At 45.2% G+C, this 24,661-nt stretch overlaps 1 protein-coding gene across 1 annotated transcript in view; it reads right to left on the bottom strand.

Annotated features, from left to right (window-relative positions):
• LOC147050378 (protein bicaudal C homolog 1-A-like) overlaps positions 1–24,661 on the bottom strand; it is a 32,892-nt gene that overhangs the window by 3,416 nt on the left and 4,815 nt on the right. The window contains exons 2-16 of the mRNA XM_085922497.1: positions 20,909–20,955; positions 14,954–15,023; positions 11,575–11,654; positions 11,027–11,185; positions 10,331–10,384; positions 8,351–8,527; positions 6,860–7,111; positions 5,255–5,386; positions 3,185–3,389; positions 2,173–2,334; positions 1,641–1,828; positions 1,423–1,564; positions 525–678; positions 255–414; positions 145–184 (exon numbers count right to left, since the gene is read on the bottom strand). Of these exons, the coding sequence (XP_085778623.1) occupies positions 145–184; positions 255–414; positions 525–678; positions 1,423–1,564; positions 1,641–1,828; positions 2,173–2,334; positions 3,185–3,389; positions 5,255–5,386; positions 6,860–7,111; positions 8,351–8,527; positions 10,331–10,384; positions 11,027–11,185; positions 11,575–11,654; positions 14,954–15,023; positions 20,909–20,955 (2,022 nt within the window). The remainder of the gene's footprint in view (positions 1–144; positions 185–254; positions 415–524; positions 679–1,422; positions 1,565–1,640; positions 1,829–2,172; positions 2,335–3,184; positions 3,390–5,254; positions 5,387–6,859; positions 7,112–8,350; positions 8,528–10,330; positions 10,385–11,026; positions 11,186–11,574; positions 11,655–14,953; positions 15,024–20,908; positions 20,956–24,661) is intronic.

Raw genomic sequence — 24,661 nt, 5'->3', positions numbered from 1 at the left:
AGTGAGGTGACCACATTTCTGTTTACACGTATGAAAAGACACGCACTCATCAATATTGCGCCTTAGAATTTGGTCCATTTAGCTAATACAATCGCAGGCATCTTTATCATTTCATTTCAGGAGACTTGACAGATGTGAGCTCACCTTTGGTTGCCAGCAGCTTTTTCTGTTCATAGTCAAATGCCTGGAAACAAAAACAGTATCAGACGATTTGTGTTTGTTTGGTCCGTTCGTCTGTCCACGTTTGCGCGTACCTGCATGTTAGCAAATGAGGTCTGCGGAGCCAAACGGATGCGCTCCCGCTCGTTCTGCTGCGCCGCCCTCTCCGCCGCCCTCTCGCTGCCTGGAGCCCTCTTGTCGGCAACCGGACTGTCGGACGAACTGGACTCGGCATCCGACAGCAGACAATCGGAACTGCGCAGGAAAGTATAAATCGATGTCGCATCTCGTTTGTTCACCTAACAAAGCTCAGGTGAAATCTGGCAAAGGCTTCAAGAGAAAGGCCCCTAAATTTGGCGACGTACTGTAGGTGAGAATTTTTGGTGCCCTGTAGCAGTTCCACCGCTTGCCGTTTTCCCGACGACGTCTTGCACGAGGCCAGCATCTGCTTTAGCTCGCTGCCGCTGGCCGAATGCGAGGGGCTCCTCGGCATCCCCACCTCCACAAAGGTGTCCGAGCCTTGAAAACAGAAAAAAAGACGGCGCTAAAAGTGAAAAACAGCAGCTGTAAAGGGGCTTTCAGGCGCCCGAGTTCACATGTGACGCCACACGCATTCAAGTTGCACACGGCCCAAAAACAATAATGCGATGTCAGGCGATCTAATGGAGCTCTAGGGGGAATTGCGTCGGAGCGGCCCACCCTGCACAAAGAAAAAGCGGACGGAGCCAGTCCAAATAGACGGCCAGACGCGGGAGGAGGTGATGGAAGGATGGAAGCGAGGAGGGACGGAAGGAAAGGAGAGCAAAGCGGCCCGTGACGCGGCACATCGGGGAGGACAGCCGCGGTAAACACGGCAGAAAGAGGAGAGGCGTGAGAGAGAACCATTTGAAGGGAAAAACTGACAGGAGGGTACAAGTTCAACTCGGTCCTTTTGCGTGGAATCAACGGCCACTGTGAGGTGAACAACTGCACCGGGAATTAAGTTCTTGTCAAGTACGTATTCTTCACAAGGACACAAAATGTAGTCACTTCTGATAATAATGTTTACCATGGAATTAAGTTCTTGTCAAGTACGTATTCTTCACGAGGACACGAATAAAGTGGAGTCACTTCTGACAGGTGGTTTAGTGTCAATGTTTCTCATCAATAATGTGTAAGTGAATAATTATTTTACAAAGTATAAGACAGCTCAATTTGGCCTGGCTCTGACATTTGCACTTCCCTTAACCACCATCGGGACTGTCTTTTGCATTTGGTGAGTACCTTCATCGGTGCTGGACTTGCTGGACAGAGGCTCCGATGGATTGTGTCCGCCGGCCTCCTGGATGGAGTCGCATGGCGCCGGACTCAAAACCGTTTCGGCAAGCGACGCGGTGGCTATCCTCCCGTAGACTGAAGCCGGATGCTGCGCAGACGACGGCCGGGCGATATAGTCAGTGACGGCGTTTAAAAAGAAGATGGGGTGGAGAACGAGGGGGGACCTTAACGTGGCCGTTGAGAGCGCAGGCTGCCTTGGCACAGTCGGGGACACCGTTGGGCTGCTTGTCAATGGGCGCCAGGCCCGGCGGAGGAGAGGGCGTGTTCTGTGTGTAGCCTTGCACGCCCGACAGTAGGATGCTGCTCAGCGTGGCGTGGGTGGCCGGATGCAGCATCAACTGGGACGAGAAGGCTGGGAGCGGAAGGCAACGTCAGGATTTACACTATTTTTCTTCTAGGTCTCAACTGAGCCAAGTTCACCAAAACCAACAAAACGGGTGAAAGGAAATAAAAATCCTTTGAATGAAATGACAACTGAAATGTCCTCCAATTTGATATTCAAAAAGAAAAACTATGAAGCTTCAAGATGATTCGTGAAGCAGTTTTTGTGTTTATTGAGCCTGCTAGATGGCAGCCTCTTACTTAAAATTTCTGAAACTTATTTTTATAAAGCGGTAGTGCCATCTAGTGGAGTAAAAAAAAATACAAGCAGTTCATGAAGCAAAATTGAAGCTTTATTTTCCATCTTCTCCTTACCTTGGGCAGTGGTGAGCGAGCTGGGCCACAGCGAGGGCGTAGGCGTGCTGGGGGTTTGCAGGGGGCTCATGGAGGAGTTTAAGGTGTTGAGGACGGCGTTGGGGGCGGCCGAGTTGGCCAGTGAGTTGGCCAGCGAGTGGGACGCCGTTGCGCTCAGGAAGCCTGTGCACAAAACCGACAAATCGGCGACGGGCTGCACAAAGCAGAATTGAACTAAACACACGTTTTGTCAAGGCCTCAGAGAAAATAATCTTGCTTTTCCTACTGTTGAACACGCACGTTCCATCAAGGCGGCAGGCAAGCGTGAGAAGGAATTTCTCGCATCTCTGCAAGGTGGGCACCGCCAATGAAAGCTTGTTATTGAGACAATATGCCGCTGAGTGCTTTGCCCCAAAGGCCGTGTACGAAAACACAAAGAAGCGGGTCTGCGGCTTTAACAAGGGGCTACTTTGGCTCTGGGAGGAAGGCACGGGACTTGCCTGGCAGTCTGCTATGTAATCTGAGCAAGAGAAGCATGTAGCAATTACTAACGGCCAGGATGTGGGCCTGTCCACCAACTCCCGACCAATTGAACAGCAAAGGAATACGGAATGCTATTATTATTTTATGGCCACTGATTATTTACATTAAATCTACTTTTCCCTCCTTTCCATTTGGCAGGAAGCGAGAGGTCATAAAATGTACGTTCATTGAGTTTAAACAGGGAACACGCTGTCCATTTGGAAGTTCCTATTCGTTTTTACGAATGTAGCCGTGGATAACTCTAAATCAGCAAAAAACTGAGAATTAACAATTTATGACAAAAGGCAACTTTAAAATTCAGTTTTTCTAGACATTTAAGACATCATAATACTGTTCATTGAATCATCCCAGCTCCTCTCTGCTCATCAGTACTCCACTAATATGAGCCACAGTTTGTGTGTTTTTTTTAACTGACTTTCTATTTACATCGTGACATGTCAACTGGAGTGGTATTGTTCATTATTTTTAATGAGTGTTTTCTTGTTATTACCCAGGTTGCTGAGCCCCAGACCAGCTGAGGCCAAAATATCCAGGCCAACGGGGCAGATGAGGGACGGCGAGGGCCCGTTAGGGGCCGGGTTGACAGCCACCGACGGCGAGGAGCAAGACACACCGTTGCTCTCCAGGCCCAGCAGGAACTTTCGAGCTTCGTACATGTTGACGGCGTTCCTCTCCACGCTCTTCACAATGACAGACTGAAAGAGAGAGCGAGATGAAGGTTGCGCAATACAATTGAGAGCAAAAGAAATTATTAAATATTTGTGTGTGTGTGTGTGTGTGTCTGTGTGTGTGTGTGTGTGTGTGTGTGTGTGTGTGTGTGTGTGTGTGGAGCATGGGAGGGGCTGAGCGAGGGTTTGGGAATGTTGGACTGGGAGATAGGGAGTGAAAGGGAGGATGAGGGGGAGAGACAAACAAGATGGAAAGGAAGGAAGAAGGGAATTAAGAAGAGATTAGAATGACAAACAGCGTCGGTGTGGGAGGAACATTTGACGGATGACTTTTTTTTCAGCACTTTACACTCGCTTGGATGCACGCTGGAAATATTAAACAGATATTGTTACGAACTTTGACGTCACATTAGGAGCCATTAAAGTCAACAATAAAAAGTTACAGTATGGAGAGCAACATGTGGGGACGTTTATCACACGTGCAATAACGATGCCGCAAATTGCTGCCTTCTATTTGAACAGTTTTGCAAAGCTTGACCGTCCTGTGACCGTCAAAAGCTGCTTAGGATGATGATGATAGGATTGGAAAATATACCGCAAAAAGCATTAGAGGACATAAATGAGGGAGAGGGAACTACAACAATAGATGATGTAAAGAAGCCAGGTTTCATCGAGGGCCAGAATTTCTGTAAATGTACAAAGATCATAGCAAAACGCGACTAATGACGAGCTGATCTGACGAGTTATGACAGAAACGTACGGGAAGTGTAGACGGAATATGTTCAATGGGCCAACTGCTGCCAAATGTGCAATGTGGATCAGATGTGAAGCAAACTTGCTTTGACTTCACAGCCCCCGCCACACATTCCATGTTATGAGCAAATCAGATACCAGAAAACGTCTTTCATTTTGTTTTTCTGTTCATTAGAAGATGTTTCATCTTACATAAAGTGGTGTCGAGTTGAAATATGTATTCTCCTTGCTGTTAATAATTACGCAAATATCGTCATAAATACAGAATTTCAAACCAGGCACTCCCACTAAACACAAATATTGGGAAAATTAATCCAATATGACTTGTAGAGAAATAATCAGGTCAGACGGCTCATCGGGTTTTTTCCAGGCAAGCCGCAAGCTTAGCTCTGCTTGGATGGCACACAATCGTGAATGCCAACAAAAAGAAACAAAAAACATAATGTTTGCATTTTGCCCTTTTTCTAGAAACAGACTCCAAGTCTTTCTTTTACGACTCTGCCAAAGAGCTGAGAGTGGATGGGCCGACTTCTGTCACCTCGTTAACATATTTAAGTGAAGGGTTCTTAGGAGGGTCGTGAGGAGAGGAAGTGCTGGAAGCACTCTGCCCACATGATGGTGTTACTTTCTAAACCAAGTAATCTGTAAAGGACAAATATACTGTTTCAAAGTAACCGTGGCACCACATTGAATTTGTAACGGTACCTAACTAACTGGACACACCTAACTACCAAAGCTACCTAACTACCTAAGCTACCTAACTTGACACCTCAACTATATTTTAGATTTAACTTAGGGCAACCTATGCGGATCTTACAGTTCATCTCATGCTAATAGTTGCAAGTCTTTTTTTCAATAGACACAAATCTTGAGCCGGCTGGTTGAGTTTGTGGTTCCCCACCGGGGCAGACGCTGAGTGAACATGGCAGCATTCCCTTTGATTTCCCTTCCTGGTTTTTCCGTTTTAAGTCGCTCGCATAGTGAAATGTGACCTGTCAATATGTTTGTTTAATACAATCGGACATAGCGACACCGCCCTCACTCTCCTTGGAGGCCGTGAGGTGCTTTTCTCAAAATGGAATGTTGTTTTATTTTTTTCCTTTAGAACGCGCACAAACGGGCGATTGTTATTGTCATACCTTGCTGGGCTGTTTGGGCTTGGGTTTGATACTGATGAAGACATCCAGTTGCTCCATTAGGGCCGTGATACACTGAGGCTCCACCTCCACGTCCTCTTTTATGTCAAACATCAGCACCAGTGGCAGGCAGCCCTGAGAAGCACATGGAGCAAAACAATAAATCATAATATTTAATATTTTTTTTTATAGGTCAGAATTGGAGCTAGATAGTGAGTTAATTCAACAGCTAGCTAGATGAGAGTTAGAGAGATGATGAATGGATGGATGGATGGATGGATGGATGGATGGATGGATGGATGGATGGATGGATGAGAGAGGGAAGTTTGTTGTCCACATTATATTTGGGGTTATAATCCTCGCTACTATGATCACGAGGTCCAACTAATCCAGTAAATACTCTGACTCCCTGGTGGACCTTTTTTGCATCTTGAGTTTGGGGAAATTGGGCCAAGCGCAATATGCTTCACATTATCACCGCCACAAAACCACAGATGCGTATATTTTGGGGGCCAAGCGCCGCATGGCCGGCGTTCCCATTGTGAGTAGGTGTAATTAGCAGCAGAGTAGCGGCGCTGCTGACGACCTTCGGGTCGGAACTGTAATCAACAGTGCGAGCGAGGGGCCAAATCACAATGTACGCTCTGACAGGCAGGACTCCCCATTCCGGACGTCCACTTGACATTTTATTTTGGGCATTTCTGTCTTACTCGTAGGCTTTTTGTTTTGGGTTCCCTTGGCCTACAAGCCACACGCGATGCTGTTTTTCTTGCTGCTCTTCCAGTTTTCCAAAGGACGAGAAAGCCGTGTTCAGTCACCGCAAGTGCTCTGGTATCTGTTAACCGTTCTCCACGTGGAGGCTAGAGAAACAAAGAGAGGGAAGCTCTGGAGAATATCGGTCCTATGTTGGGTCGTCTGCACCAGCCGTGTAATATATGTTGTTATTATTAGTATTATTTTAAATTCCACCTTAATTAATCCAGGGAAGGCGTTGGAGAAGAGATTCTCATTTGCAACATGGAAGCAAAAACAAATAATTTTCTTATTAATGGTTTTTGTATTGTATTCATTTATGTGCATTATTTCCCCTTTTAAAGTTTAATATTTTATTACTAAAATTTTTAAATATCTAACAAATGCATCTAAAAATTATGAGACTAAAATGTGGCCTTTCAGCACCCTCTTTCTGGAAATTGGCAAAAATAAACCAAATACTTTAGTCTGGTACAAGGACGCAAAAATAAAGAACCTAAAAGCCCTTCCGAAACCAAACCAAAGATGAACTGGGAATTGCAGTCTGAAATCCGAGCAAACCATCATCATTAGCGGCAGTCGAGATAATGCATCTAACTAGCAGCTATGTGGCAGCTTAATGGTCGTTGCTGCCAAAAGCAAAGGTTCTTTCCAAACCCCAAAAGGTCACGGTGGTTGACGTGCCGAAGCCCGCGCATCCCTCGCATACCAAGCTGATGCGAGTCCGACTGTGACATCCATTACGGTGACCGCACAAATATACGCTCGGAGTAGATTCGCCGTGCCGGCGCGCGACCGCAATAACAAACGGCGGCGATGTGACGTCATTGCCGGTAAGCGTGGCGAGATACGCACCATGAGGTACTGACGGGCGAGGCACACTGACTCAATGGTGCCCTGGATGTAGACGGTAGACTTCTTCTGGGGGGCGTTGGGGTCGGGGAAGTGGATCTGGGCGCCCGTCCTTTGGGCGATGTGCTTGATGTTGCTGCCGTTGCGGCCTTTCATGAAGAGGTGGTGCTGGGGGGCGATGTCCAGGTGGGTGCTCACGGAGATGGTGCTCACCAAGCTGCCTGCCAGGTGCTCCAGCAGCAGAGCTGTGCCACGCTGAGGAAGAAAATAAAGACAATGTTGACATTCGTAAAATACAATAAGGATGAATGAAACACCCTTTTATGGTATGTTTATGTCCAATTGAACAGGTCCGTTTTAATTTTTTTTTATGAATGTTAACGAGCTATAAGTACTTGTATTCAAGCTTAGTTATTGGTGAGCGCAGAAACTCACCCAAAAACCGTTTTACCACATATATAAATATTATCTCAAGACTAAAATGATTATTTCAGGAAAATTAACACTAAAAGCACATTTCCAACAGTTTTATGTTTATCCACACGGCACATTGTAAAACAGCCCATATCCTTGAGAAAATACGTCTTTGGAAAATGCGTCTGTCAACGAGTAGAGGAGACCAACTATCACTTGGCCTTGTAAAGCACGCCTTGCCCATAGCGCAAAGGGGGGAGGGCATCCTCACACACCGCGGCAGCTTTGGCAATCTTCCGAGGTATTCCCGGGGTCTCTCAGCAGCGCACAATGGCGGTGCTCACGCATTCCACTAATCGGGTCGGCCTTCGTTCGGCTTCCTCACCCGCTCTGACCTAGCCACAAACACGCCGAGACGCTTTGTAACACATTTACTAAACATACGCAGTTGATTGAGCTCACGCAAAAGTGCGGGCGCAAATGACAAAATAATATACTCAGAGGCTTGGAAACGCAAAGCAACATGAGCTCGGCTGTGGAGTTACCGGGCATGATTTATTGGCAGGAGAGACGGGAAAACTCCTCGAGAGACTTGGCTCGCTTGCCAGTTGAAGAAGTATACGCACGAGAGAGACAGAGCGAGCGAGACGCTTCTCTCGCCGCATCTACGAGCAGGCTAAGCGAAAAAGTTGCGCCGCCCCCGCAGCTGAGTTCACGCCACCGAAACATCTCTCAGCACTCTCTTGGCTGCGGGGTGCTGAGAAGTAATGAAGCGGCTTGTGCGGGAAAAAGGCAGCCATCCTGACAGTGTTGGTGGGCTCAGCTAAGAAACTTACGGCTTGCCATAGAAACGGGCAAAGAGGACATAATATGGCTGCATACAGTGAGAAGATCCCTTCAACCAGTGGTTCTCAATCTAGGGGTCCCCTGACCTTTAAGGGTCTGTGAGTTGAAGCTTGGGGTCCACAACATAGTTTGTGATACAGAGTGACTTCGATCATTAGTGTAATTAATTTCTGGACCGTTCACCACTGAAATGACACCGAGCCAGCCCATCACAAAATGTCGGTCACGCCTCACCTTGACGGCGTTGTTTTGGGAGCCGCGCACCACGCCGGTGGCCCTGTAGAGCCGCGTGGGCGGTTTGAAGGACACGACGAGGTTGTACGTCTGCGAGATGGCCTGCACGCTCGGCGAGCTCGGGTCCGACTGCATGATGGCCGGGAGCTCGAAAGACAGCACGAGAGGGAGCAGCTCCTGCAATGAGTAACGACAGATCTGTGAAAACTGAGTGAAAATACAGAGGCAGGTTTTTAATTCATATCACCTTTCTTTTTGATGACCAATTACGGACACCAGAGAACTGTTCTAGGTTGTGAAAATGTATACATGTGTATTGAGGTTGTGACAAATTGGGGCAGTTGGTTCTCCTACAAGGGTTTCTGATCACTGATCGTAACCTCAGCAGCAGTGGCAAAATATCAGCGATCCAACAAGATGAACGGTGCGACCTCACTCCATGTTAACTTATGCATGCAGCTACACACACAGAAAGCGCAGACTATGGACACGCACACACACATCGACAGAGTTGTCCAAACACTGGCTGTCGGGCAGTGCGCCACGATGGGTTTGGCTTCCAGCCGAGGGCAAGCGGCATGAAATGCTTGGACCAAAGAAATGCCTCCACTGATCAGTCCCATATGTGCTTGGCCTTAGTTTTGTATCACGCTTCCACACTTGCTCTCTGAGGGATCGAGAAATTTAGGTCAGAACAAAAGAAAGTACGGCCGGACTCGAGCAATCAAGGAAGAAAAGGACAACTTTTAAAGTTGGAGCTGACCTCAGCTTTACTTCAAAACCAGTATGTGGAGTTCAGTTACAAGTTGAAAGCGCTGGTTGGAAAAGATGGCAAATGTAAATATCTGTGAGGTAAAGCTGGCTTTCATCACGTCTGTTCAGGTTTGGCACGCGAGCCCCCCTGACGAGTCACCACCACAACAGCACACTTGTTACTCGTACAAAAGACAACAACCGGTTCAAACAGTCCAACACGCGACAGTCCAAATGCACGTTTGAATGTTAAAAGAAAAAAAAAAAAAAGCTCCTCCCTCGCTTCTCTTCCGCTGACGTGCTGTTCTTTGGATGAACAGTTTTTGGGACTTTTTGTTGCTTATGCAAACAGCCGTTAAGCTCGCCGAGGTACGGCCAGATGAAGCTTGCCGTGTTTGAGCAGACGGCGCACAAATATGCCGCACTTCAAACCTCTCATCGCATGCAGAGCTTTGTTAGTTTTGGTGCGGCGTGTACCGTTCATGATCACCTTGGTGAAACACGTTCAAAAGTTAACCGACAAGTCATGCCTTTTGGAACATTATTTTTCTTTCTTTTTTTTTTTTTTTAAGGAATGAGGCCTTCTGCAATTTAGCACAATCTAAAACAGAAAACATATGACGTATGATGTCCCTGCTGTGAAACCAAAATCGCAAAACTGTTTTAGCTACCAACATTACCTAACAACATTAGTTTCAAATAGGATTTTATTCTGTGTGTGTTTGTGTGTGTGATTAAGGCAAGTCAAAGCAGATTTATTCATTCCATACTTCAGATAGCGAAACGTACTTCACCCCAAAAAAATTACGAAAAATTAAAACACTTGCTACTCCGGAGCCTCAGTCGTCATGGTAACAAAAGTTAATCTTAAATAGCACTCAAATGATTGACTCCTTGCCGTATTTTAACAAAAGCATGTCACAAATTGAACTTGTGGAGAAAACAACCCAATGTCTCCTTCTAAAACAAACAAAAAAAAGAGCTGAGTCAGAATGGCGGGAAATTGAGAGAAAACAGATGAAGAGTCTTGAGCTGTGCGAGCAAGAAATTGGAATGTGTGAAACCAAAAACGAGCACTTAGCTCAGAGCGCTCTGACCCAAGTGAGTTTAAAGAAAATATATATACTAGATGGACCTCCTCAAATCAAATTTCTGGAAGTGTTTCCAGAACTAATAAGTGTAGCCAATACAGGAAGTGTTGACGCATGATGAAGTGTTCCGACTTACCCTGATTTTAACTCGAGCTGCCTCCACCCCTCCTGGCTGCCCCGCGATAGACACCTGTCGTGAAGAATCAAAAAATTGGAAACGAGGCAAAGACCAAAGCAAGCTCAGATGAAGTCAGACTTAATTCTAGTGCTGCGAGAGCGCACTCCAGCAATCATGCAAATTGGGACACAAAAGGATTAGCTTAGTTTTTTTTTTTTTTTTTACTCTTATCCTCATTCCCCTCCGAGCCTTATCAGACCAATCGAAATCCTTCAAAGGCAGCAAAATGAAGGGCTTAGTATGAAAGTTCAAACGATACCACCAAAGAACAGCATTGAAAAGGAAGATCATTTTGTTGGCTTTTTATGCTAGCAATGGAAAAAAAGGTTACATTACAATTGAGGCCGTTTCTGTTTGTGAGTGAGTACGAGGAAGCCATTAACTAACCTTGGACATCGGCGTTCATTGGGAAGATGCGTGGTTTTAAGAAGAACAAAAATTTTGCTGTTTATATCTACATACTGTAACGGAATTTAGGTCAATGACCAAGCACCAAAACACATAATTATGCGGGCAGCAGGAAAAAAAAAAGTGCTGAGCAAGCAGTTTCACGATGACTTTCGAGTCCAAACAAATTTATGTGGCAATGTTGCGGCCGGGTCGATCAAAAGTAAATATTTTTAGTGCGGTGGCCATCCGTCGCTACGAACGTACCTGGTTGCTTTTCTCCGCCTGGTTGTTCCTGTTGGAGTCGGGGAAGTGGATGTGGCAGCCCGTCTCCTCCATCACCCGCTTGATGTTGTTGCCACCTTTACCGATCACGTGCGAGTGCTCGGTGTGCGAAACGTCCATCTTCAGCGTCACCCTGTTACTCTGGCGATATCCAAAAGTACAGCCGTCAATGGCAATCGTTTTCACAATAACTTGCATCATGCCCTTTTAGAGGCTGACTGCCCGACAGTGGTCATACTACACGACAAGTGTACCTAATGAAGTGACCACCGAATTAAAAATTGTCCCGCTCGGCTGTTCAAAGTGCACGCTTCATTGGCTGCCCCCAGGGGGTGCCACAGCGCAGTTGCCCAGGTGATGCGATTGTGCTGTTGCCATGGTGATGAAGCCACTAACAGAAGAGCAGCATATCTGATGAGGGGTGAATTTAGTTCCTGGGACTTCTTCAATGGGGATTTACACGACTTCATCCACCTCTTACATTAATGTCACCATTATCACATCAATGAAAAGAAACCACTTTTTTATACCTTTGTATCGAGCACCGACATAATTCTCTCTTTGGCGTCCCTCACATTTTCCCTCTTGCCGCACACTTTGATGTGTGGATCTGCAGAGAGAAGAGGGCCAATCAGGACAAAAGGTGACAACGTCAACACAACATGGCCGTTCGGGGTCGAGCGCGTCTGCCAGCGTTGACAAATCACAGTGCGCCCGAAAATCTCTGCCAGGGTAATTGCTGCTTTTGATAAGAGCACGCTTGATTTTGAGTCTGCGAGCAACCGCGGCGGCATGCGAGAAAGTGGGCGTGACGGCGGGAGGCTGCGGCAGGGTCTCAGCCACGACTCTGCGGAATTTCACTCAGCCGATCCAGCCGTCATTCCGGGACGGATGGGCTGAGAATTATTGCTTTGCGCCTCGCATTTTAGCCTAAAAAGACGACACAAAACATCCTGTGGTGCTTATCACCATCCTCAACCGACACACGGGAAAGAATGCTTGATTTTAGCTTCTTTTTTTTTTTCTTTTTCAACACTGGACATTGTGAACTGAGATGTATTAAAATGATATTTCCCTGAACCACTTTTAGCTCACATAGCAATAGCCACAAATGCTTAAATTTTTTGAGACCCCTGTGGAGTCAAACACACACACACCCAACACACACACGTGTACTACACACATTGGAGGAAGTCCGCTAAGGCCCCCTTTCCAGGAATCCCCCCCTCCCCTCCCTTATACACACACACAGAGCACTTGAAGTATCTCAGATTTACAGTATGGCCTTCAGAGAAGCCTCGCTCAATCCCAATTATTGTTTCAATGTCGCCCCACATTTTGTGGACCTCTCGAGTGCATGTTTACACTTTTCTGGTGGGGAGAAAAAAAATCCTGGGCGGGGCAGAATAATTTGTGATGACGACGGAATTTTGAAGTGTATGGAAACAACAGAGAGCTAGAAAATAACATGATGAAAAAAAGAAAAAAGCAGAAAAAACTTTCACATTCCTGCTTTACAAAACTTGGAATAACCTCTTGTAATACACAATTCAAGCGTTAGAGGGCGCGCTTCCAGTGTCCCCACTCTAACCTGCAGCGCACATCTGGCAAACATTAGTCGGCTTGCAGTTGTGATGTAGAACACCCCCACATTTTTTCAGCAAAGTGTGGCGTAGTCTTTTTTTTAGGGGTTAAAAAATGTGCAGCTAACAGCTTAATTTGGCACACGCAACAGCTACAAAAACAAACAAAAATAAGAGCAGAGCTTCAGGCTGCAAAAGGTGAGAGCTTTCAGTCACACAAAGAAAGAACCTCTTTGACCCGTAGCTTGCTACTGGAAACAGAAAGTGAGTGCCGTTGTCTTTTATAGCGACAGATATGTCTTCATGTTAATCCCAAATTTCATAAGAAGCAATCGAGGGTGTTCCAAAAATGTTTACAGCATTTGCTAGTCTGCATTACAAATTCTGACTCAAACGTGTCAAAACTAATTAAGTTTGATGTTACATTTAAGTTGTAGTTTAATGTCAGCTTGTTGAACACCTCAGGTGGCCAGTTAGTCTACGCGTGAGCGTCTGGGGGTGAGCTGTGGCTTAAATCAGATGCTTGCCAGCGTTCTCAGTTGACTATTTTGTGTATCCTAGTCAATAAATTGTTTCCCATTGCATTTGTGTTTCAAAAGATAAAATAGATTAGAACATTTTGGAACACATTATAAAATGTCATTCAGCCTTATCAAGAATGGACTTCTGCAAAACATCCAGAGGGCAGACTTTGTGGGAGTTTTTTTCCCCCCCCGATTCCTTGGAGCATTCAATCAGTGGACGCCCGCACGCACATGATGAGGGGAACCTTATCGTGGCCGTGCAGGTGGCGGAGCCGCTCAGCCCGAAGGTAATAAAACCAAGAAGGCCAGCTCACATTTTGATGGAGCAGAACTTTCGCTCTTGGGTGACAAACATCTGCCACCGACCCGCCGGCTTCAAAAGTCTTTCCAGACTCGGCATGAAAGACGACACTGATGCAAAGTTACGGGAAAAGCGTCTCGCCGCCTTTTGAATAGGAAGAGCAAAAATAACATGCTGCCGCACGTCATGGGTGAGTCTCAGACACAACCTTTTGTGACACACAACCTTTTGTGACGTGCAAAAATTTGGTTTTGACAAAGGTAGAGAACATGATTTTTAGTGCACCAAACTATGGGCTTTATTTTAGTGAAGTGTAAATTTTGTGTGGCGTTAGAACCAATGCTGGTCAACTGATCTGGAAAAGGGAGGGCTGCGTCACGGTGGGAGTATTATTTTCTTTATTCATGAATGTCAGACAAAAAAAATAAAATGGTAACTATTATTATTGTTAAACAGAAAGTGTAAAACACGATGTGCTGAGCTAAACTCAGTTTTGTGTAACTTTTTGGGATGTTTGAGGTGACCACTTTATGAAGTTCTTGTAGGCTACAAATGATGCCCATTTCCATGTCAACAAAGCAGCGCAGTGCTTTTGTTTTGCAAGTCTGTGTCAACATGTTGCCTTGCTACAAATTGTTACAAGCTGAAGGAGAATATGAAATCTTGGCATTCATTTTTCAAAAAAATATCTGCTTGACATAGGCCCGCTAACACATTAAGCAATACACTAGTGGATATGAGAAGATATGGATTACACCTCTGGTGCAAAATCCAATGACGGTCTTTTGTGATAAGAAACGCTTTACTGCTTTTTTTTTTTTTTTTATATTTGTTTTCCTTGGACACTTTTCTTCTTTTTGCTGATGCTCTTTTTCAACGAGCAGATGATGCGATCACGAGCCCTTTATTCTGCCCTTGAGAGCTGCTTGTTAAAAACGTGCGGTTAGTCAGTTTCTCACATGTCTCCTTCCAAGAACACATGTGCTCGTAACCGAAAGACAATGTCCAACATTTTTTGGGAGGGGATAAAATAAAATAAAAATGATGACGCTACTATGGAAAACACTCGACGATCAAAATGTTGTCGATTTAGCACACGCAATGCTGATGACGGCGACTTGCGTCATTTTGCAGAATATCTCCGATGGCGGGCGAGTGGGGAAGTTACATAATGCCGCTGGATTGCACATCTGGTTTGAGGACTCGCGTGGGCAATTCTCCCGTGGACAACAAAGTGGGCGTGGCTACAACTCGGTATTGAACCTGACACGACTGCTGGACGAGCTCCTAATGAGCGCCATCATGTTTTAATTGTAACAAAGCACTGGAACAAGTGACGAATGAATTTAGTGACAACTCGACTGGATCCAGATTATCAATAGTGTCCAAAAAACGCAATCCCAACTGATCAAATGACGGAAAAATTAAGGGGTTCAGGCATTGTGAGGACAAATTTGGTATGGCAGGGAGCATCCAACATGAGAAGTGAAAGAGTTCTCACCTTTTTTCGACTTTGCTCCGATCTTCAGCTTGGAAGGCCAGGCGATCTGTGTTTGTGTATCGTCCATAATCTGAAACACAATTAACATGAATAAATTGGGTCAAAGAGGAAAAATTAATGGTGCTGTTATCAAATCCAGTTCAAATAAGTAGGCCGGTATAAGTGCAGAAGAAAATTCGCCAAATTTTGATTGTCCACATACGAAGAATGCCAATCTGGTCCTGTCGTAGTAACCGGGAGCACATGCGCCCACGTGAAGAAAACAAATTTCAAATTTCTCACTTTGCTTGGAGAAAAATATTTCAGAGCCCATCCATCTCCTTCCGCTTATGCGGGGTCGGGTCGCAGGGGCAGAAGCTTTAGGAGGGAGTCCCAGACTTCCCTCTCCCCAGCCACTTCATCCAGCTCATCCCGGGGGATCCCAAGGCATTCCCAGGCCAGTTGAGAGACATAGTCTCTCCAGCGCGTCCTGGGTCGTCCCCGGGGTCTCTTTCCGGTGGAACATGCCCAGAACACCTCCCCAGGGAGGTGTCCAGGAGGCATCCTGATGAGATGCCCGAGCCACCTCATCTGGCTCCTCTCAACGTGGAGGAGCAGCGGCTCTACTCTGAGTCTCTCCCGGATGACTGAGCTTCTCACCTTATCTCTAAGGGAGAGCCCGGACACCCTGCGGAGGAAACTCATTTCGGCCGCTTGTATCCTGGATCTCGTTCTTTCGGTCACGACCCATAGCTCGTGACCATAGGTGAGGGTAGGAGCATAGATTGACCGGTAAACCGAGAGCATTGCCTTTTGGCTCAGCTCTCTCTTCACCACGACAGACCGGTACAGAGTCCACATTACTGCCGACGCTGCACCGATCCATCCGCCTGTCGATCTCGCGCTCCATCCTGCCCTCACTCGTGAAGAACCCAAGATACTTGAACTCCTCCTATTTCAGAGCTGAATGTTGAAAATAAGACGATATACTCTCCATCTTTGTTTTCATACTTTCCGGCACCTTTGGGGTGAAAAAGGCAAGAATTTGTCTCAAGCGCTCTCATGTCTGACACCGGAGCACCGTTGCAAACTACTTAATATTCCTCAGCGGTCTGCAGCAAGAGGAAACGAGTGCCGTGTTGTCATTTAAAAGTGCACCCTGTCAAGATTAGCTGACGAGATTGGCAACAGCGCTCCAGGAATGGAACTCAAGTTGAAAACATTCACCGTGGCTTCAACGCCGCATTTTGATTACTATTCAATTTGTAGAATAAGATTTGAGTAGATTCAGTCACCAGTTTTCAACAAGTTAGCACTGTGACGTTCATTTTAGTCAACAGCAGGGGGCAGCGCAGGGAAAAAACGTCAGTTGCGAGAGCTGCATGGACAACTGGTAGATTAATTTTCTTAATTTGTTATTAATTGGGATATTGTGTTTGGACTCGTGTTGGCTGGTAGAAAACATTACTGCAAAAACTTTCAGAATATTTGAGCACTTCTCACGCCAAAATGGAAAACAGCCACTGTCCTTAAGCGGGGGGCGTTTGGGGGCCCAAATGAAAATGGGAAGTGCTTCAATGACAGCTCTTGAGGGAGACGCCCGGTCTGGGAGGCGTCGCATCTAACGCATCCTGACAGCTTGTCCTTCCCAGCGCGTCTTCGATGGTCAGCTGCGAGTGGCGTCATTTCAAACGCGTCCGAGAAGACGCCACTCGCTCGGAAAGCGATGATAAAATTAATTCACAACAAACTTTCTGCTTTGCTTTGAAATCCTTATTTGCACAACAGATGATTTTTTGGGGGGGTTTTCAATATAAAGCATGTGGCATTATTTCCTCTTTTGAAGCGATTGGATCAAGCTGCACATCTGCAGACGTTACAATAGTTGTCATCCAATAGCAACAAAAGTAAAAATAGAAAGTAATCAGCAATTCGTGCAAAATGTGAGGCTGACGCTGCAGCCAAATTTGAGTCAATTTGACTTCGCCACCCTCCCCCCCGTCTAATTCTAATCGGCTGTTCCACTGATTCCAAAGTTAAATAGTAGAAGTCAAAGTTCTCATTTTTAACCGACAGTGAATGAGTTAAGGTCGACATTTCGTAACATTTGGGTCCGAAAAAAAAAAGCGGTTGATTTCCACTCTGGCCCGAGGCCCGGCCCACTAATCTCCAACATCACTGTTGTCTGCTGCATGTCAAGCAGGATAATAAATAAATACCTCTGTAGCTAAATAAAGCTTTTCATCATGAAATGAAGCCAGCGGCCATGCGCTGGAATGTTCTCGCTTTTGCTTTGCACATCGTTCTTTTCGTCTGCGCTCTAGAACGATGACAGATGGCATGTGTCGTAAAGTGTGTCATTTAAAACTAGAAGAAATTTACAAGACTACCCTAATTAGTAAGAACACGCATTAATGCAATACATTTTGGAATCTGCTACAAGCAGGTGCTTTATGTTGTTTTCAGGTTTCATGTTAAGAGCCAGTCAACGTGTGAATTATTTGATGTGCCTTAGAATTGATTGGCGACCAATCAAGGGTGGACACATAGGTACCCTGCCTCTTGTCAACGTCAGCCGGAATGAATTAAGGAGAACAAGAGAAAGTGCATTTCAAAAGGTGGAGACGGCACAGATGAAGTTTTGCAGCTTCCTGAGCTATGCTTCACTGGGATTGTCTTTCAAAAGGTTCCTTGTTCCGAAAGCGCGAGAGACATTTCCTGTCGGGCGCTGCTTTTCTTGGCGGCGGCTTGCAGATGGGACTGATTTCTGACATGACCACACACGACTTTAATGGGTGGACGCCGTTTATTTTTGATGAAAGGGTCGGCGGACGACTCTCCCGATACAGCCGTTCGTTTACCTTTAGCGCTTCACCTTTCTCTGCCGACGCCCCTTTGCGGAATGAATAAATAGAAAACGCCGGCCCCGCCGATCGGTTCTATTGCACAGCCTTGACACGATGATTGGCTCTTAGAGGTTTCCAGCTGCTGTGCGAGCAAAATGAAAAATAAAAAGTTCCGGACAGGAAGGCAGCACATGTGTTGGATGCACGTGACTGTGCACGTGCACGTCCGTACGCGTGCATGTAGGACAGCGCTGCAACGATCAACATGGCAGAGGCATGTTTCCTGCGATGGTGCAGCTGTTGTTTCAGCTGGAATGTGTGTGTGCGTGCGTGCGTGCATGCGGCCGCGGGACACAAGAGTGTACAGACATTGGGAGCAGACCTCGAGGCGGCATCACCAGAAACGATCCAGTTGAGGTTTTGGATTCAAAATCTTTCTGACATTGTCATCGTTCCTTTGAATCACGCACTGGCTCCACTGCCAATTCAACAGCGGTATCATCTTTTTCTTTCTCGTGACAAACTAAATGTTGTCAGTAAGAAAAGGACAGCGCACTGCCATATAAAAATATCACAAAAAGTATCTAAACATTGGTGCCTCAACTTTGTCACAGTCGCAAAGCGAATTACCCAGTGAGTGTTTAACCAAAATACTTAAGAGTCCGTTACTTTAATGCTACCATGCGCAGGAAAATGCCATAACCGGGCTAACCAAGTGCTTTGACATCACACACACAAGGATACGCCGAAGTCTTTCACAGGAAATGGAAAGCCTGAATGAAGTGAGCACAGGGGTACCTAATGTTGTGTCCGGTGTACTCGCGTTGTATTTCTGCCCGCTGAAAGGAACACGTAAAGCTTGCTTGAGATTTGGCACTTCAGCATCACGCCTGGCCTTATTTACAGAACCGCAAGTGTTGGGACGGCGAAGTGGAAAGGGGTTTCAGGGCCAAAGTGGCCAAGGCTCACTTCAAATCCCCTCCGAGCCCTGCGCTCAACATACTGTAGTGGTTGTTGGCTTCTCGCCGCTCAGCTTTTTCGCAGTATCGGCATGTGCCACGATTTCACACGCTTCCGAGACGCTACGCCTCTGATGTAAAGACTTGTGGCTGCGAAGGCTTAGTTTGATTTTGCTGCTGAAGCATTATCCCACCTTTCCTGCAGTTTGGCCATTTATTCCAAAACTTTGATATCCGCCTTAAAGTTCGAGTCCAAGCACACTCTTGTTCCACACTAGCAAGACAATTCACAGAACTTGTAGAATGAAACCGTGCATTAGCTGACATTTGTCCGCTATTAGCTCGTGGCATTTCTAAAATGTATTTATTTATTTATACTTTTAGTTTTTAAGTCACAAGGGTAGGACAAAGGGCTAATATGCTAGCACATGGACTTCAAGCTAGTAAGACACAAACGCATCAGTAGAGCAACTAGGCTGCGTCTTTGCTCGTCATCTTGTTGGTTTTGCGTTGACATCATGAGGTTTTCGGCCTGCTCAAAGGAAGTCCAGTGGACGGTGAGTAAGAGCAAGCAATTGGGCCTGGGGACTAAGTGCGGGGGTGGATATATATTTTTTTGTGTGAGCAGCTTTCCCCAGTTTCTACCTCTGACTCTTCCGGAAACCTTTAACAAAAGGAGTGGTTCCTAGATAGCGTGTCATTAGCTGAGCCTAACATAGGCATGCTGGCCCAGCAGGAAGTGATCAAACCCAACAATTTCCATTTTTCATCAGCATCAAGGTATCGCACACACACGCACTTCATTCATTTACGCTCAACAATAGCATCACGCATTTCAAAGCCGTGTTTATTTTCCAGCCTTGAGCGGGACACGGCTCACGCTATCTGAGGGTCAATTACACACAAATGGAAGACTGTACTTGAATGAAAACATGGTCTTTTGCGGTCTTCCAAGTGAAACAGACTCACGCTAATTTCAAAGTGATGATTTAACCTTGAGCCCTGACTACTATGCTGAGACCTTGAGGGGCAAAGTTGACACACCTCCAGGCGAATGTTCTCCAAATGGCTTTATGATATTTCAACTTTGAAGAGGTGGAGACATTCCTACAATGTAGAGTACTGGTAAAAATTCCATTGAGAGGACTCGCGCCTGTTTTGCATTACTTGCCTTGAGAAATGTGTGCCAGGATGTGTTAAATTGCCTTCTCCACTCTGCATCATTAAGTCGAATACCAAATACTTAAAACAGACACGACTGCTAAGACACTGAAATCTATTGTCAAAATGTTCATGCACTTCCGACATAGCCTTTTTTGCTTACAAAATTGCTCAATTTTTGGCAAAACTCAATAAACATGACAGGATTAAGCTGTCTATTTTTCCTCTCAGGAAATTTCAGGTTTGGCCTCAGTTGCCCGTGTCCAAACCAGTTCTAGTTAGTCCAAGGAATTCTCCACCTCAAATTTTCAGAGATTACTTCTCTGTCAACTCAAGGTTCCAATTCAACAACTGCAGTGTTACGGTTACAAAAATTAACCACAAAAATCCAATGAAAAGGCAAAACCCAAGGCCAAAGTTAATCTTTTGAGGTCTGGTATAATTTGTTGACATCTCACGGCAGCTCCCAAAATTTTGTCCAACTTTAAATAGATGTCTCAACACTGGAGTATGATGGTGTTAAGAGGATTACATTTTTTTTGTGGTTCTTAGTGTAAAAACTTTGAGAACGCCTGCACTAAATCAATGCTCATTGTGAACTGATAAGATTGTATGAGTCTAACAACGATAAGGGAGTTGCTGACTAAAAATGTTCACATACTCGACGTTTCAGAACATTACCTAAATCACTGATGAAGTCAATGAGGCAGAGCTGCCTCGACGTTGAAAACTACCGCACGTGTTTACGACGCAAACGTGTACTTTGTGTTCCGTTACATAAGTGAGGGAAAAAGCCCGATGTTGTGTCAGCTGTGTTACGAGCATCAGAGCGCGGTGGCCCGCCGCGATTCAACGTCAGTGTCAGTCCCATCGTTTTATGTTTTGTTTGGACTTGTAATCAGGAACAAGAACACCTGACATTTGTCCCCCCTCCCCTCCACTTGCCAGCGGGCAACAACAAAACCCAAAGATAAGAAAGCAAACAAGTGTGGACAACTCTCAACACTCACCTTCTGAAAGAAATCCTCCCCGCCGTTGACTCTCCCCTCAGAGGCGGCTAGAATGGGACAGAGAAGGATAAATAAGCTCATGTAAGGCACGACCTCCGTCTTCAAGATTGTCTTCACATGGCAGCATTTATGGTTGATCGCACCTTCTCGCTCGTGTTATGTTTGGCTAGTTTTTGGTAGCGCTCATTTACAGGAACGCTATTAAAGTCATTCTCTGTAAGCCAAAAGATTGGAAAACAATCCCCTGTAACAAATTGAAGGATAGAGGGCAAGCGTTGGTTTCAGAGTCCTCAGAAGCCAAGACTGGCGTAATTAATATGATGTTCGGGTCATTTGCTCTTTTCTGTCAGATTCCTAGGCACAATTCTGGGAATACCTTGGAAAGTGCAGGTTAGGAAAGAACATAAACCACATAAGAAGGGTCCCAGGGTAAACAAAATATAAAAATTTACAAGAGCTGGGCGCTTGAAAGTCTTTTTCCAAGCACGAAATAGAATATGGAGGAACTCCCTCGACCGGTCCTGTGAGTTGAACTGCAGCTGGTTGCTAATAAACGTGAACCACGTAACCTTTTTGTAAAATAAGAGATGAGGTAAGTATAGTAGGCGGTACCATAACGCCACAATTTGTAAATGTACAAGAAATGACAAGATATTCAATCCTGTCAGTTAGTTACCTGACTAGAGTCATTTTCGACCTTGCTAGCTAGAGAAAATTACTTTAGCATGACTTTAGAGAATACGTATCATACAATAACTGAAGTGAAATTGATCAGAATTTGCAATTAACATGTAGTGGATATAAAAAAAAATCACCATTATGTTTCTGTTTCACTTTTAGTTTAATTAATGTGCTATTACCGTGAGAGTTGTGACGGTTAAGTTAGCAGATAGTTAGTTTGCAAGCTAGCAGAGAGAACTCAAGAATTCCCCTAGGTTATGACATATTTGCACTCGCCACGAGGACACATGACTGGAATAAAACATTTAGAATCCTCCAACTGACTGAAAACAGAAAATTGCGCTCCAAACCTTGTAGGAGCGCATCTTTAAAACAACAAACATTTATCCGACATCAAATTACTACTTCTTACAATTTCAATTCGAGGCACAGCTGATGCAACAACGTCCATTTAATCAGTTGTAAAATACGACACTGAAGTTTGTTTTTGATGAAGTGCCACTTTGACACGTCTACTGCAATTGGAAGAGCGAGCGGCACTGGAAGGAGACCGAGGACCCAACACCAAAGCGAACGAGGCTTGTCGTTGCTCCAACACATCTGCAAGTCTTCCAGATTGTGGCGGCTCCGCTGATTTAAAATACATATCTGTCCTCAGAAGAGAATTCTCATGTTTCGCAATCATTTGAACAGGAAGTTTTAATGACGTCTCTTAACCAACGTTGACTGAGATGGATCTGTTGCCGTCTGTCAGAATCTGGGTCACGAGCATCTGCGGATCTCAATGTGGGTAGCTGTATTAAAAAAAAAACACACACAAAAAAAAACTGTCCAGACATCCCCTTATTAACGGTGATATTTTCAATGCATCTGCAGAATGTGAGAAGGCTCCTTTCAAAAATCTGCTTTATTGCCACTGGGAGCAGACATCATCGAGGAAACGATACACTTTCGCAAGCTGCCCAGTCAACAACGCACTTTATGATCACGTTGAGACCGTTTTGCTGTAGCTACATTTCACAGCTGATTCAAGCCAAGCTAATTCTCAGTCGCATAATGCGCTAATAACAGATGGTGTCTGGATATTTGCTGGATCATTACTGAAGAAAACTGTTGGCTACTGCGTGAACAGACGCTTAAACAGAAGTTTTCTGATAGCAATGAAACTGCAACCCACTATCATCTATCTTGTGAGACCTTACCGACAAATGAAATGGGCTGCCAATTGCTAAAGCTTGTGTAAGTCTTTCATTCCAGACTTTGTCTGCGTCTCTAAAATGAATAATCAAATCGTGTGTTTAAAATTAAGAAGCTGGCTCTAGATGAACCTCAGACTGACAAAGGAGTGGACATCAAGTATATTTTGTGGACGGATAGATCACAGAGACGGCTGCAGACTGACAAGAACTTTAGAGAAAACATGAGCAACAACCTCAAACACGCTGAAAGGGAAACATCCTGTCGACAGATGTGTGGCATGCAAACCAGCCGTGGGAGAAGCCAGACCTGAGACGGGAAAATTATGACACCCTCTGGGGCGCTTATTGGGACAATGACCCCAAGGGGGCAGCGTTTACAACACATACTCCGAACCTGGAACCACTGACATGCTTCACTTCAAAAAGGGAATATTTCCCTTGCGTCACACTGAAAAAATGCTTAGAGGTTTGTAATTTGATTAATAGAGAGAAACACAACTTGGGAGTTTTCCTTAATTGATCACCGCAAGGCTTTGGAACAATGATGGTTATAGGAACAAACTTATCTTTGCTCGTATGTTCAGGCCTCCGACAATATTTTTTGCAACAACTTTGTCGATGGTCCGACAACAGATGAACCAAGATGATGACCAATTTCTCTTGTGACCAATCTGCACAGTATCAACAATTGTATCGTAAAAGATTGTTTTGGTGACTGCATTTGAAAAGTTGCTATCTCTCGACTTAAACAGCAGCGAGTGCGACTCTTTAGCCCGCCAGCCTAAATTACAGGCCTTTGCGGAGACACACTGACTGACGGCTTAAGGAGAGCTGCAGAGCACATCCTTTGTTGGAGTTTATTTTCAGCATTTTGCCAGAGGGATCGTTACTTCTGTTATGACTTTAAAATAGAGCGTTGTTCCTTTGCAGCTCAGGTTACACGAGGACATGGACGACACACTTGTCTCTGTCCAGCAACGACACTTCAAAAACTATGAAAAAAATGTTTTTATGGCCTGTCAAATGGTACCGTTTGAAAGACCTTAATGCTCTCCTTCATGTGGCCATTAAGTCAACAAAGTGGTCATAGTGCCTCAGAGCCACGCCCTCCAACTGTCATAAAGCATCGGGTAATGCAGCAAGATACATTCTTTGACATCAGCTCAAGAATGTGCTCAAAGTCTCAGTCTCAAGAATAAGATTCTTCCCAGACAGTCTGAAGCCGATTGTTTGGGAATTCTGAGGATTTGAGCGTTGACAAGAAATCGAGTTTCCGTCCTAAGTCGTCTTGTCGTTTTGCGGCAGCCGTGGCAATTAGGGAACGTATCCAGTAAGTCCATCTATCACGGCCCATAAAGAAGCGACGAGATGCAGAGGAAAGCACAAAGGCCTAAATGCTGACAGATGATAGCCGAATCTGTTCTCCATTATTTTACGGACAGAGACAAATTCCGGGAGATTCCGCTGTTGTGACATGGTCGGAATGTAAACAGTGTTGATTTCTACGGCTGTTGCTACGATCCACGCGCAACAATCAAGCTAACGGTAACTTCTAATGTCATCCAGAACTTGGATGTTTTTTCCTGGTGGGTTATTGCACTCAGGTACAGGTTCAGTTTTGATGAGAACGGTGAAATTCAGGATGAGAGAAGACTAAAAACGCAGCCAAAAATATCCACACTCCAAAAGAATGCGTCACAGTTGCGATGTATTGCTAGCGCAAGCTATGCTAAGCTAAGTTAGCCGGAGAAGCTTTAACACACCAAGACAAGTTAGATTGGTCACAACAATTAAGTGGAAGACGTTTTGCTACCGTCAAGAAAAAGCAGCAAAGAATCCAGAATTGGTTGATCCAGCTCTTGAACTCATTAGA

The sequence above is a fragment of the Syngnathus leptorhynchus genome, chromosome 10, assembly GCF_054491065.1.
Source record: "Syngnathus leptorhynchus isolate UIUO chromosome 10, UIUO_Slep, whole genome shotgun sequence".
In the NCBI taxonomy this organism is placed as follows: domain Eukaryota; kingdom Metazoa; phylum Chordata; class Actinopteri; order Syngnathiformes; family Syngnathidae; genus Syngnathus; species Syngnathus leptorhynchus.
The sequence above is the reverse complement of the archived record's forward strand: the minus strand, read 5'-3'. Positions and strand labels throughout refer to the sequence as shown.